The sequence below is a fragment of the Hemibagrus wyckioides genome, linkage group LG26 (assembly GCF_019097595.1).
Source record: "Hemibagrus wyckioides isolate EC202008001 linkage group LG26, SWU_Hwy_1.0, whole genome shotgun sequence".
Taxonomy (NCBI): domain Eukaryota; kingdom Metazoa; phylum Chordata; class Actinopteri; order Siluriformes; family Bagridae; genus Hemibagrus; species Hemibagrus wyckioides.
The window spans coordinates 1458711-1473916 of record NC_080735.1 but is presented as its reverse complement, the minus strand read 5'-3'; the positions used below and the strand labels follow the sequence as shown (position 1 = coordinate 1473916).

The 15206-nt window shown below is 49.5% G+C and overlaps 1 protein-coding gene across 2 annotated transcripts in view; it reads right to left on the bottom strand.

Moving 5' to 3' along the window:
- The window catches only part of palb2 (partner and localizer of BRCA2), a 44680-nt gene that overhangs the window by 9332 nt on the left and 20142 nt on the right, over positions 1–15206 (bottom strand). Inside the window, exons 4-8 of one of the 2 annotated variants that reach the window (XM_058379972.1) lie at positions 3891–4044; positions 2665–3690; positions 1210–2489; positions 900–1055; positions 623–705 (exon numbers count right to left, since the gene is read on the bottom strand). In XM_058379972.1, the coding sequence (XP_058235955.1) occupies positions 623–705; positions 900–1055; positions 1210–2489; positions 2665–3690; positions 3891–4044 (2699 nt within the window). The remainder of the gene's footprint in view (positions 1–622; positions 706–899; positions 1056–1209; positions 2490–2664; positions 3691–3890; positions 4045–15206) is intronic. The other variant, XM_058379973.1, reaches the window with a different exon arrangement.

Sequence of the window (15206 nt, the reverse complement as noted above, 5' to 3'; positions counted from 1 at the left end):
ACCTGTCTGTCTGTCTGCCCGTGTGCATGTGTATCTGTCTGTATTTACACACCTGTCTGTCTGTCTGTCTGTCTGCCCGTGTGCATGTGTATCTGTCTGTATTTACATACCTGTCTGTCTGTCTGTCTGTCTGCCCGTGTGCATGTGTATCTGTCTGTATTTACATACCTGTCTGTCTGTCTGTCTGCCTGTCTGTCTGCCCGTGTGCATGTGTATCTGTCTGTATTTACATACCTGTCTGTCTGTTTGTCTGTCTGTCTGTCTGTCTGCCCGTGTGCATGTGTATCTGTCTGTATTTACATACCTGTCTGTCTGTCTGCCTGCCTGTCTGTCTGTCTGCCCGTGTGCATGTGTATCTGTCTGTATTTACATACCTGTCTGTCTGTCTGCCTGCCTGTCTGTCTGTCTGCCCGTGTGCATGTGTATCTGTCTGTATTTACATACCTGTCTGTCTGTCTGCCTGCCTGTCTGTCTGTCTGCCTGCCTGTCTGTCTGCCCGTGTGCATGTGTATTTGTCTCTATTTACAAATCTGTCTGTCTGCATGTGTGTGAATCTCTTTATCAACTTCTGGTCTGTCTACATGCATGTATAGCTATGTGTGTGTGTGTGTGTGTGTGTTACCTTGCTTCTGTGATCTCCAGCCTCCCCAGACACACACACAGCAGAGCAGAAGAGTCAGGAATCCCCTGAAGAGAGATCACTGACTGCACACAAACACATTCAGAGATCAGACACGGTGGAGTTTTCTCCAAAAATAAGTGACTTTATATCAAATCTATTATTTAACTCCAAAACAAATTAATGAATTAAATACAGACACATTAAAGCAATGTTTTGAGAAATGACCATTACTACTGACATTACAGATCAAAAGTGTGTGTGTGTGTGTGTTTTATACTTGTGTAAAGGTCCAAGTGTACAGAAGTTTCCACTGCTGGTCTCCTGGGTTCTGCTTCCAAACACACACACTCCACTCTCCAGCCACACACACACACCAGTCCTCAGAAGGCCACCGCACTAAACACACGTCCAACACACACCCTCCGTCCAGTGCCTGCAGAGGGAGACAAATAACACTTTTTATTTTATCCAGCTGTTTATTATTATTTCCTAATGATTACAGAATGTAAGTAGAATATATATAAAGGGTGGAGTTCTCCTTTAATCTTCAGCCACTAGATAACACACACTACTAAAGACTTCACTACCTTCAGCGTATGAGTTTTCTGGAGAGATCCACGGGAAAGGAGCTCCACATGTTGACTCTGAGCATCTCTGTGTGTTTGACTGGTTTGAACTAAATTCAAAGATAGAGCAGCTTCACTATCTTGTCTCTGCTTGGCTGAGACACCCGTAAGTGCCGAGGTCTCGACGTTTAACCCGTTGCTAATATCTCCACGTGGTGAGTTTCTGCTTGTCAGGGTTTGGGAATGAAAATCCAGTCCAGAGATGGAGTCCTCAGTGTCTGAAGTCTTCTCAGGCTCATTTTGAGAATGACGCTGGCTCTCGCTTTCTGAGAAAATCAGGACGTCGTTTGTCAGTATGGGGATTTCTGTATTTTTTTCTTGTGGGCTGATATTCACCTCCATCGCTCCTCTTTCATCAGTAATGCCACACCCTTGTATCTCCACTTCAGCGTTCATTGCTGGTTCAGGTGCTTCATCCTCCATTTCAGGGCCATTGGAGTGACAACTCTTGCTGTAAGTATGCTCAGAGACCTCTCGCCCCTGTGTCTGCACCCTAGGGCTTGTTAAAAGGTTTGTAGCTTCTTTGCTAAAGTTTTCAGGTGTCCCATTATTCATTTCCACCTGAGATTGTTCTGAAGCAACACCCTGATCAGGCATGGAGAGGAAAGGTGTGAGCTGTGAGGAAGGAGATACGGTAAACAGGTTCGGGGTCGCCCCCAGTGTGATGAGAGAGGAATTGTGATCGATCTGGGTGTGTGAGGTCAAGGACATGCTAAGGTTTAGCATTAAACTCCTGCTAGCAGAGGGTGTGTGAGGATCATTTGATGTGATTAGCGGTGTGTGTTTCACAGCTTCTCCGTTCTGCTGTACTTCTGTTTGGTTTGTGATAGATCTGTGTACAGGCTCCTGCATCTTATCGAGAGCTTGGCTTGTGACCTCACACTCTGATTGGTCAGTGTTCTCCACCTCCACCTGTGTCTGTGCAGGACACGTCAAAGGAAGAAGACTTTCCAAAGAAGCAGCATGTGGTAATGAGTTCAGAACAACCTTCTTATTTTCTACCTGTCCACCTTCTGGACTGTTTGTACTCCTGCTCTTTCTGAACCGCGAGCTGCATGAGAGCGAGTCCAAGTTAGGGCAGGATGAGCAGAGCCGCTCCAGTTTCAGCTGACCGAACTCGTCATCAGGTAGGTGAAAGTCCTGCACGTCCAGTATCGTTAGCAGACCGCTGAGGTTTCGGAAATCCTTTGTTCTCAAAGCCTGAGTGAGAGATGTTAATGAAGGCAGAAGCTGAGAGGAACCTGGAAATAAAGCAGACAAACACTAACTTACACACACGTTAGCGATACACACACAATTAATGATGTAAAAACACCAGTACATGTTGTGAAACATCTTTGACTATCTTTATATGATATTTTGATCACATCATCTATCTTCTATTTTTATTTAATTAAAATCTTAATAAGAAGTTACCTTTAATTCTTGTAGAAATCCGAGAACGGGACACGCTGGCCCGTCCACACCTCCTCCTGAAAATAGGATAGACGTGTGGATCAGTGGAGAGCTCACAGCTGAGGTGAAGCTGAGGGTCTGAGCTAGGATTGGGTGATGGGGTTGGCTCAGACTCTTCCTGTGGAAGAGAACAGGGGGACTGGTCGAGGGATTCGGACTGACCGGACGAATCAGACTCACGTGTCCTCCTGCGTCCCTGCCATCCTCTTTGACCACATCTTCTACTGCTACTTTTTTCAGGAAGTTTTTGGGATGAAGGCTGCGAGGTAACGCGACCTCTGCTTGCCCTTCGTCTTCCCCGCCCATTGGAGAGCTGGCTCTGGATCACTGCGTCCAGATCCACAGAGCTGTGAGCCGACGCCATTCTCCTGGTGGTACGAACGTAATACTCAACAGGAAATGGCAAACCTTCAATTAAAGTACAGGACGTTAAAAAATCTGAGCTTTTCTCTGCGTTGTTAATGGAGCAGGACTGACCGGACATTTCATTAGATGGGACAGAATTATCACTGGAGGTCGATGGGGAGTTTCTGAAAGCTGACTGACCTGCAGGAGGGTCATGGATTTCTAACAGCTTCGTTAGAGGTGACTGGTTGACAGAAGAACTCTCGGCTGCTGATTGGTGATTTTCTGGTGTCAGATTTTCTTCATTTTTTTCCAAAACATCCTTCATCATTTCTGCCTGCTCTCTTCTCTCCTCCTCCTCCTCCTGTTTTCTTTCCTCTTCAGCCTGTCCTTTCTCCACATCCTTCTTTTCCTCACTGGTCCACTCACGCTCTCCCTCCATCTCTCTGCGCTCGTCCCTCCACCTCTCCTCCATTCCCTCCCTCATCTTTTCTTGACTCTCTTCAGTATCAGACTCTTTCTCCCTGGTCTGCAGACGCAGAAGGCTGCGCTTGGAGCGGAGACGGTGGGATCGAGACGGGCTTCCTTTACACGTCAGGGTGGAAAACGGAGAGGCACCAGGAAGGCGGAAACGAACTTTAGCTGAGAGGAAACATCATCATCATCATCATCATCATCATGATTATCAAATATGAACCATTAACTGTGACTTTGAAAAAAACAGATAAAGAAACAAGAAGAAGAAAGATCAGGCTCCATACAAAACCTCATACACAGAAGTATACAGAAGGTGTTGTTGAAACATGGAGATGTTTTTAATTAACACTGATGAGCACACTTACTGCTTTCTGAAGGAGCGCTGCAGCTAGAAAGCTGCTCTGGAGAAGAAGAAGAGCTTTGTTCCAGTGTGACTGAGGTGTTGATGTGCAGCAGCCGGTTGTGCTCTGAGATTCTGCTCTGGACATGTTTACGTACCGCCTCCCTCCGCTCAGCACGCTAACACGCAAACACACACAATTACACACACGTCTACGTGTCTCATAACTTCATCCTGGTCAGGATCGTGCACGATCGTGATCATACACGCTCTCATACACGCTCTCATACACACGCTCTCATACACACGCTCTCATACACGCTCTCATACACACGCTCTCATACGCGCTCTCATACGCGCTCTCATACACGCGCTCTCATACACGCGCTCTCATACACGCGCTCTCATACACGCTCTCATACACGCGCTCATACACGCGCTCATACACGCTCTCATACACGCTCTCATACACACGCTCTCATACACGCTCTCATACACGCTCTCATACACGCTCTCATACACGCGCTCTCATACACGCGCTCTCATACACGCGCTCTCATACACACGCTCTCATACACGCGCTCTCATACACACGCTCTCATACACGCTCTCATACACGCTCTCATACACGCTCTCATACACACGCTCTCATACACGCTCTCATACACACGCTCTCATACACACGCTCTCATACACACGCTCTCATACACACGCTCTCATACACACTCTCATACACACGCTCTCATACACACGCTCTCATACACACGCTCTCATACACACGCTCTCATACACACGCTCTCATACACACGCTCTCATACACGCTCTCATACACGCTCTCATACACACGCTCTCATACACACGCTCTCATACACACGCTCTCATACACACGCTCTCATACACACGCTCTCATACACACGCTCTCATACACGCTCTCATACACGCGCTCTCATACACGCGCTCTCATACACACGCTCTCATACACGCTCTCATACACACGCTCTCATACACGCTCTCATACACACGCTCTCATACACGCTCTCATACACACGCTCTCATACACACGCTCTCATACACACGCTCTCATACACACGCTCTCATACACACGCTCTCATACACACGCTCTCATACACACGCTCTCATACACGCTCTCATACACGCTCTCATACACGCGCTCTCATACACGCGCTCATACACGCGCTCATACACGCTTTCATACACGCGCTCTCATACACGCGCTCTCATACACGCGCTCTCATACACGCTCTCATACACACGCTCTCATACACGCTCTCATACACACGCTCTCATACACACGCTCTCATACACACGCTCTCATACACACGCTCTCATACACACGCTCTCATACACACGCTCTCATACACGCTCTCATACACGCTCTCATACACGCTCTCATACACACGCTCTCATACACGCTCTCATACACACGCTCTCATACACACGCTCTCATACACACTCTCATACACACGCTCTCATACACACGCTCTCATACGCGCTCTCATACGCGCTCTCATACACGCGCTCTCATACACGCGCTCTCATACACGCGCTCTCATACACGCGCTCTCATACACGCGCTCTCATACACGCGCTCTCATACACGCTCTCATACACGCGCTCATACACGCGCTCATACACGCTCTCATACACGCTCTCATACACACGCTCTCATACACGCTCTCATACACGCGCTCTCATACACGCGCTCTCATACACGCGCTCTCATACACGCGCTCTCATACACGCTCTCATACACGCTCTCATACACGCGCTCATACACGCGCTCATACACGCTCTCATACACGCTCTCATACACGCGCTCATACACGCTCTCATACACGCGCTCATACACGCGCTCATACACGCTCTCATACACGCTCTCATACACGCTCTCATACACGCTCTCATACACGCTCTCATACACGCTCTCATACACGCGCTCATACACGCTCTCATACACGCGCTCATACACGCGCTCATACACGCTCTCATACACGCGCTCATACACGCGCTCATACACACGCTCTCATACACACGCTCTCATACACACTCTCATACACACGCTCTCATACACGCTCTCATACACGCTCTCATACACGCTCTCATACACGCGCTCATACACGCGCTCATACACGCTCTCATACACGCTCTCATACACGCTCTCATACACGCTCTCATACACGCTCTCATACACGCTCTCATACACGCTCTCATACACGCGCTCATACACGCTCTCATACACGCTCTCATACACACGCTCTCATACACGCTCTCATACACGCTCTCATACACACGCTCTCATACACGCTCTCATACACGCGCTCTCATACACGCGCTCTCATACACACGCTCTCATACACGCTCTCATACACGCTCTCATACACGCTCTCATACACGCGCTCATACACGCGCTCATACACGCTCTCATACACGCTCTCATACACACGCTCTCATACACGCTCTCATACACGCTCTCATACACACGCTCTCATACACGCTCTCATACACGCGCTCTCATACACGCGCTCTCATACACACGCTCTCATACACACGCTCTCATACACGCTCTCATACACGCGCTCATACACGCGCTCATACACGCTCTCATACACGCTCTCATACACGCTCTCATACACGCTCTCATACACGCTCTCATACACGCTCTCATACACGCTCTCATACACGCTCTCATACACGCGCTCATACACACGCTCTCATACACGCTCTCATACACGCTCTCATACACACGCTCTCATACACGCTCTCATACACGCTCTCATACACGCTCTCATACACGCGCTCATACACGCTCTCATACACGCTCTCATACACGCTCTCATACACGCTCTCATACACACGCTCTCATACACACTCTCATACACGCTCTCATACACGCTCTCATACACGCTCTCATACACGCTCTCATACACACGCTCTCATACACGCTCTCATACACGCTCTCATACACGCTCTCATACACGCTCTCATACACACGCTCTCATACACACGCTCTCATACACGCTCTCATACACACGCTCATACACGCGCTCATACACGCTCTCATACACGCTCTCATACACGCGCTCTCATACACGCTCTCATACACGCGCTCATACACGCTCTCATACACACGCTCTCATACACGCTCTCATACACGCGCTCATACACGCTCTCATACACGCTCTCATACACGCGCTCTCATACACGCTCTCATACACGCGCTCATACACGCTCTCATACACGCTCTCATACACGCTCTCATACACGCTCTCATACACGCTCTCATACACGCTCTCATACACGCTCTCATACACGCTCTCATACACGCGCTCATACACGCTCTCATACACGCTCTCATACACACGCTCTCATACACGCTCTCATACACGCTCTCATACACACGCTCTCATACACACTCTCATACACGCGCTCTCATACACGCGCTCTCATACACACGCTCTCATACACGCTCTCATACACGCTCTCATACACGCGCTCATACACGCGCTCATACACGCTCTCATACACGCTCTCATACACGCGCTCATACACGCTCTCATACACGCGCTCATACACGCTCTCATACACACGCTCTCATACACGCTCTCATACACGCTCTCATACACACGCTCTCATACACGCTCTCATACACGCTCTCATACACACGCTCTCATACACGCTCTCATACACGCTCTCATACACGCTCTCATACACGCGCTCATACACGCTCTCATACACGCGCTCATACACGCTCTCATACACGCTCTCATACACGCTCTCATACACGCTCTCATACACGCGCTCATACACGCGCTCATACACGCTCTCATACACGCTCTCATACACGCTCTCATACACACGCTCTCATACACACGCTCTCATACACACGCTCTCATACACGCTCTCATACACGCGCTCTCATACACGCGCTCTCATACACGCGCTCTCATACACGCGCTCTCATACACGCTCTCATACACGCGCTCATACACGCGCTCATACACGCTCTCATACACGCTCTCATACACACGCTCTCATACACGCTCTCATACACGCTCTCATACACGCTCTCATACACGCTCTCATACACGCGCTCATACACGCGCTCATACACGCTCTCATACACACGCTCTCATACACGCGCTCTCATACACACGCTCTCATACACGCTCTCATACACACGCTCTCATACACGCTCTCATACACGCGCTCATACACGCTCTCATACACGCTCTCATACACGCGCTCATACACGCGCTCATACACGCGCTCATACACGCTCTCATACACGCGCTCATACACGCGCTCATACACACGCTCTCATACACGCTCTCATACACGCTCTCATACACACGCTCTCATACACGCTCTCATACACGCTCTCATACACGCGCTCATACACGCGCTCATACACGCTCTCATACACGCTCTCATACACGCTCTCATACACGCTCTCATACACGCTCTCATACACGCGCTCATACACGCTTTCATACACGCTCTCATACACGCGCTCTCATACACGCTCTCATACACGCGCTCATACACGCGCTCATACACGCTCTCATACACGCTCTCATACACACGCTCTCATACACACTCTCATACACACGCTCTCATACACGCTCTCATACACGCTCTCATACACGCTCTCATACACACGCTCTCATACACGCTCTCATACACGCTCTCATACACGCTCTCATACACGCTCTCATACACACGCTCTCATACACACTCTCATACACGCTCTCATACACGCTCTCATACACACGCTCTCATACACACGCTCTCATACACACGCTCTCATACACACACTCTCATACACACGCTCTCATACACGCTCTCATACACACGCTCTCATACACACTCTCATACACGCTCTCATACACACGCTCTCATACACACGCTCTCATACACACGCTCTCATACACGCTCTCATACACACGCTCTCATACACACGCTCTCATACACACGCTCTCATACACACGCTCTCATACACACGCTCTCATACACACGCTCTCATACACACGCTCTCATACACACGCTCTCATACACACGCTCTCATACACGCTCTCATACACGCTCTCATACACGCTCTCATACACACGCTCTCATACACGCTCTCATACACACGCTCTCATACACGCTCTCATACACGCTCTCATACACGCTCGCATACACGCTCTCATACACGCTCTCATACACACGCTCTCATACACGCTCTCATACACGCTCTCATACACACGCTCTCATACACACTCTCATACACACGCTCTCATACACGCTCTCATACACGCTCTCATACACGCTCTCATACACGCTCTCATACACACGCTCTCATACACACGCTCTCATACACACTCTCATACACACGCTCTCATACACGCTCTCATACACGCTCTCATACACGCTCTCATACACGCTCTCATACACACGCTCTCATACACGCTCTCATACACGCTCTCATACACGCTCTCATACACACGCTCTCATACACGCTCTCACACACGCTCTCATACACGCTCTCATACACGCTCTCATACACGCTCTCATACACGCTCTCATACACACGCTCTCATACACGCTCTCATACACACGCTCTCATACACACGCTCTCATACACACGCTCTCATACACACTCTCATACACGCTCTCATACACACGCTCTCATACACGCTCTCATACACACGCTCTCATACACGCTCTCATACACACGCTCTCATACACACGCTCTCATACACACGCTCTCATACACACGCTCTCATACACGCTCTCATACACGCTCTCATACACGCTCTCATACACGCTCTCATACACACGCTCTCATACACGCTCTCATACACGCTCTCATACACGCTCTCATACACACGCTCTCATACACACTCTCATACACGCTCTCATACACACGCTCTCATACACACTCTCATACACACGCTCTCATACACGCTCTCATACACGCTCTCATACACGCTCTCATACACGCTCTCATACACACGCTCTCATACACACTCTCATACACGCTCTCATACACACGCTCTCATACACACGCTCTCATACACACGCTCTCATACACGCTCTCATACACGCTCTCATACACACGCTCTCATACACACTCTCAGACACACGCTCTCATACACGCTCTCATACACACGCTCTCATACACACTCTCATACACGCTCTCATACACACGCTCTCATACACACGCTCTCATACACGCTCTCATACACACGCTCTCATACACACGCTCTCATACACACGCTCTCATACACACGCTCTCATACACACGCTCTCATACACACGCTCTCATACACACGCTCTCATACACACGCTCTCATACACACGCTCTCATACACGCTCTCATACACGCTCTCATACACACGCTCTCATACACACTCTCATACACACGCTCTCATACACGCTCTCATACACGCTCTCATACACGCTCTCATACACGCTCTCATACACACGCTCTCATACACACTCTCCTACACGCTCTCATACACACGCTCTCATACACACTCTCATACACACGCTCTCATACACGCTCTCATACACGCTCTCATACACGCTCTCATACACGCTCTCATACACGCTCTCATACACGCTCTCATACACGCTCTCATACACGCTCTCATACACACGCTCTCATACACACTCTCATACACACGCTCTCATACACGCTCTCATACACGCTCTCATACACGCTCTCATACACGCTCTCATACACGCTCTCATACACGCTCTCATACACACGCTCTCATACACGCTCTCATACACGCTCTCATACACGCTCTCATACACACGCTCTCATACACACGCTCTCATACACGCTCTCATACACACGCTCTCATACACACGCTCTCATACACACGCTCTCATACACACGCTCTCATACACACGCTCTCATACACACGCTCTCATACACGCTCTCATACACACGCTCTCATACACACGCTCTCATACACGCTCTCATACACGCTCTCATACACGCTCTCATACACACGCTCTCATACACACGCTCTCATACACACGCTCTCATACACACGCTCTCATACACGCTCTCATACACACGCTCTCATACACACTCTCATACACGCTCTCATACACACGCTCTCATACACACGCTCTCATACACACGCTCTCATACACGCTCTCATACACACGCTCTCATACACACGCTCTCATACACGCTCTCATACACACGCTCTCATACACACTCTCATACACACGCTCTCATACACGCTCTCATACACACGCTCTCATACACACTCTCATACACGCTCTCATACACACGCTCTCATACACACGCTCTCATACACACGCTCTCATACACGCTCTCATACACACGCTCTCATACACACGCTCTCATACACACGCTCTCATACACACGCTCTCATACACACGCTCTCATACACACGCTCTCATACACACGCTCTCATACACACGCTCTCATACACACGCTCTCATACACACGCTCTCATACACGCTCTCATACACACGCTCTCATACACGCTCTCATACACACGCTCTCATACACACGCTCTCATACACACGCTCTCATACACACGCTCTCATACACGCTCTCATACACGCTCTCATACACGCTCTCATACACGCTCTCATACACGCTCTCATACACGCTCTCATACACACGCTCTCATACACACTCTCATACACGCTCTCATACACACGCTCTCATACACACTCTCATACACACGCTCTCATACACGCTCTCATACACGCTCTCATACACGCTCTCATACACGCTCTCATACACGCTCTCATACACACGCTCTCATACACGCTCTCATACACGCTCTCATACACGCTCTCATACACGCTCTCATACACGCTCTCATACACGCTCTCATACACGCTCTCATACACACGCTCTCATACACGCTCTCATACACACGCTCTCATACACACGCTCTCATACACACGCTCTCATACACACGCTCTCATACACACGCTCTCATACACGCTCTCATACACGCTCTCATACACACGCTCTCATACACACGCTCTCATACACACGCTCTCATACACACGCTCTCATACACGCGCTCTCATACACGCGCTCTCATACACGCTCTCATACACGCTCTCATACACACGCTCTCATACACGCTCTCATACACGCTCTCATACACACGCTCTCATACACACGCTCTCATACACACGCTCTCATACACACGCTCTCATACACACGCTCTCATACACACGCTCTCATACACACGCTCTCATACACGCTCTCATACACGCTCTCATACACGCTCTCATACACGCTCTCATACACACGCTCTCATACACGCGCTCATACACGCGCTCTCATACACGCGCTCTCATACACGCGCTCTCATACACACGCTCTCATACACACGCTCTCATACACGCTCTCATACACGCTCTCATACACACGCTCTCATACACGCTTTCATACACGCGCTCTCATACACGCGCTCTCATACACGCGCTCTCATACACGCGCTCTCATACACGCGCTCTCATACACGCGCTCTCATACACACGCTCTCATACACGCGCTCTCATACACACGCTCTCATACACGCTCTCATACACGCTCTCATACACGCTCTCATACACACGCTCTCATACACGCTCTCATACACACGCTCTCATACACACGCTCTCATACACGCTCTCATACACGCTCTCATACACACGCTCTCATACACACTCTCATACACACGCTCTCATACACACGCTCTCATACACGCTCTCATACACGCTCTCATACACACGCTCTCATACACACGCTCTCATACACACGCTCTCATACACACGCTCTCATACACACGCTCTCATACACGCTCTCATACACGCGCTCTCATACACGCGCTCTCATACACACGCTCTCATACACGCTCTCATACACACGCTCTCATACACGCTCTCATACACACGCTCTCATACACGCTCTCATACACACGCTCTCATACACACGCTCTCATACACACGCTCTCATACACACGCTCTCATACACACGCTCTCATACACACGCTCTCATACACGCTCTCATACACGCTCTCATACACGCGCTCTCATACACGCGCTCATACACGCGCTCATACACGCTTTCATACACGCGCTCTCATACACGCGCTCTCATACACGCGCTCTCATACACGCTCTCATACACGCTCTCATACACGCTCGCATACACGCTCTCATACACGCTCTCATACACACGCTCTCATACACGCTCTCATACACGCTCTCATACACACGCTCTCATACACACTCTCATACACACGCTCTCATACACGCTCTCATACACGCTCTCATACACGCTCTCATACACACGCTCTCATACACACTCTCATACACGCTCTCATACACACGCTCTCATACACACTCTCATACACACGCTCTCATACACGCTCTCATACACGCTCTCATACACGCTCTCATACACGCTCTCATACACACGCTCTCATACACGCTCTCATACACGCTCTCATACACGCTCTCATACACACGCTCTCATACACGCTCTCACACACGCTCTCATACACGCTCTCATACACGCTCTCATACACGCTCTCATACACGCTCTCATACACACGCTCTCATACACGCTCTCATACACGCTCTCATACACACGCTCTCATACACACTCTCATACACACGCTCTCATACACGCTCTCATACACGCTCTCATACACGCTCTCATACACGCTCTCATACACACGCTCTCATACACGCTCTCATACACGCTCTCATACACGCTCTCATACACGCTCTCATACACACGCTCTCATACACGCTCTCATACACGCTCTCATACACGCTCTCATACACACGCTCTCATACACACTCTCATACACGCTCTCATACACACGCTCTCATACACACTCTCATACACACGCTCTCATACACGCTCTCATACACGCTCTCATACACACGCTCTCATACACACGCTCTCATACACACGCTCTCATACACACGCTCTCATACACACTCTCATACACACGCTCATATACGCGCTCATACACGCTCTCATACACATGCTCTCATACACGCTCTCATACACGCGCTCTCATACACACGCTCTCATACACATGCTCTCATACACGCTCTCATACACACTCTCATACACATGCTCTCATACACACTCTCATACACACGCTCATACACACGCTCTCATACACGCTCTCATACACACTCTCATACACGCTCTCATACACGCTCTCATACACACGCTCTCATACACACGCTCTCATACACGCTCTCATACACACGCTCTCATACACGCTCTCATACACACGCTCTCATACACACGCTCTCATACACACGCTCTCATACACACTCTCATACACACGCTCTCATACACGCTCTCATACACGCTCTCATACACACGCTCTCATACACACGCTCTCATACACACTCTCATACACACGCTCTCATACACGCTCTCATACACGCTCTCATACACGCTCTCATACACGCTCTCATACACACGCTCTCATACACGCTCTCATACACGCTCTCATACACACGCTCTCATACACACTCTCATACACACGCTCTCATACACGCTCTCATACACGCTCTCATACACGCTCTCATACACGCTCTCATACACGCTCTCATACACGCTCTCATACACGCTCTCATACACGCTCTCATACACGCTCTCATACACGCTCTCATACACACGCTCTCATACACACTCTCATACACACGCTCTCATACACGCTCTCATACACGCTCTCATACACGCTCTCATACACGCTCTCATACACGCTCTCATACACGCTCTCATACACGCTCTCATACACACGCTCTCATACACGCTCTCATACACGCTCTCATACACGCTCTCATACACGCTCTCATACACGCTCTCATACACGCTCTCATACACGCTCTCATACACGCTCTCATACACACGCTCTCATACACGCTCTCATACACACTCTCATACACACGCTCTCATACACACTCTCATACACACGCTCTCATACACGCTCTCATACACGCTCTCATACACACGCTCTCATACACACTCTCATACACACGCTCTCATACACGCTCTCATACACGCTCTCATACACACGCTCTCATACACACTCTCATACACACGCTCTCATACACGCTCTCATACACGCTCTCATACACGCTCTCATACACGCTCTCATACACGCTCTCATACACGCTCTCATACACACGCTCTCATACACGCTCTCATACACGCTCTCATACACGCTCTCATACACACGCTCTCATACACACTCTCATACACACGCTCTCATACACGCTCTCATACACGCTCTCATACACACGCTCTCATACA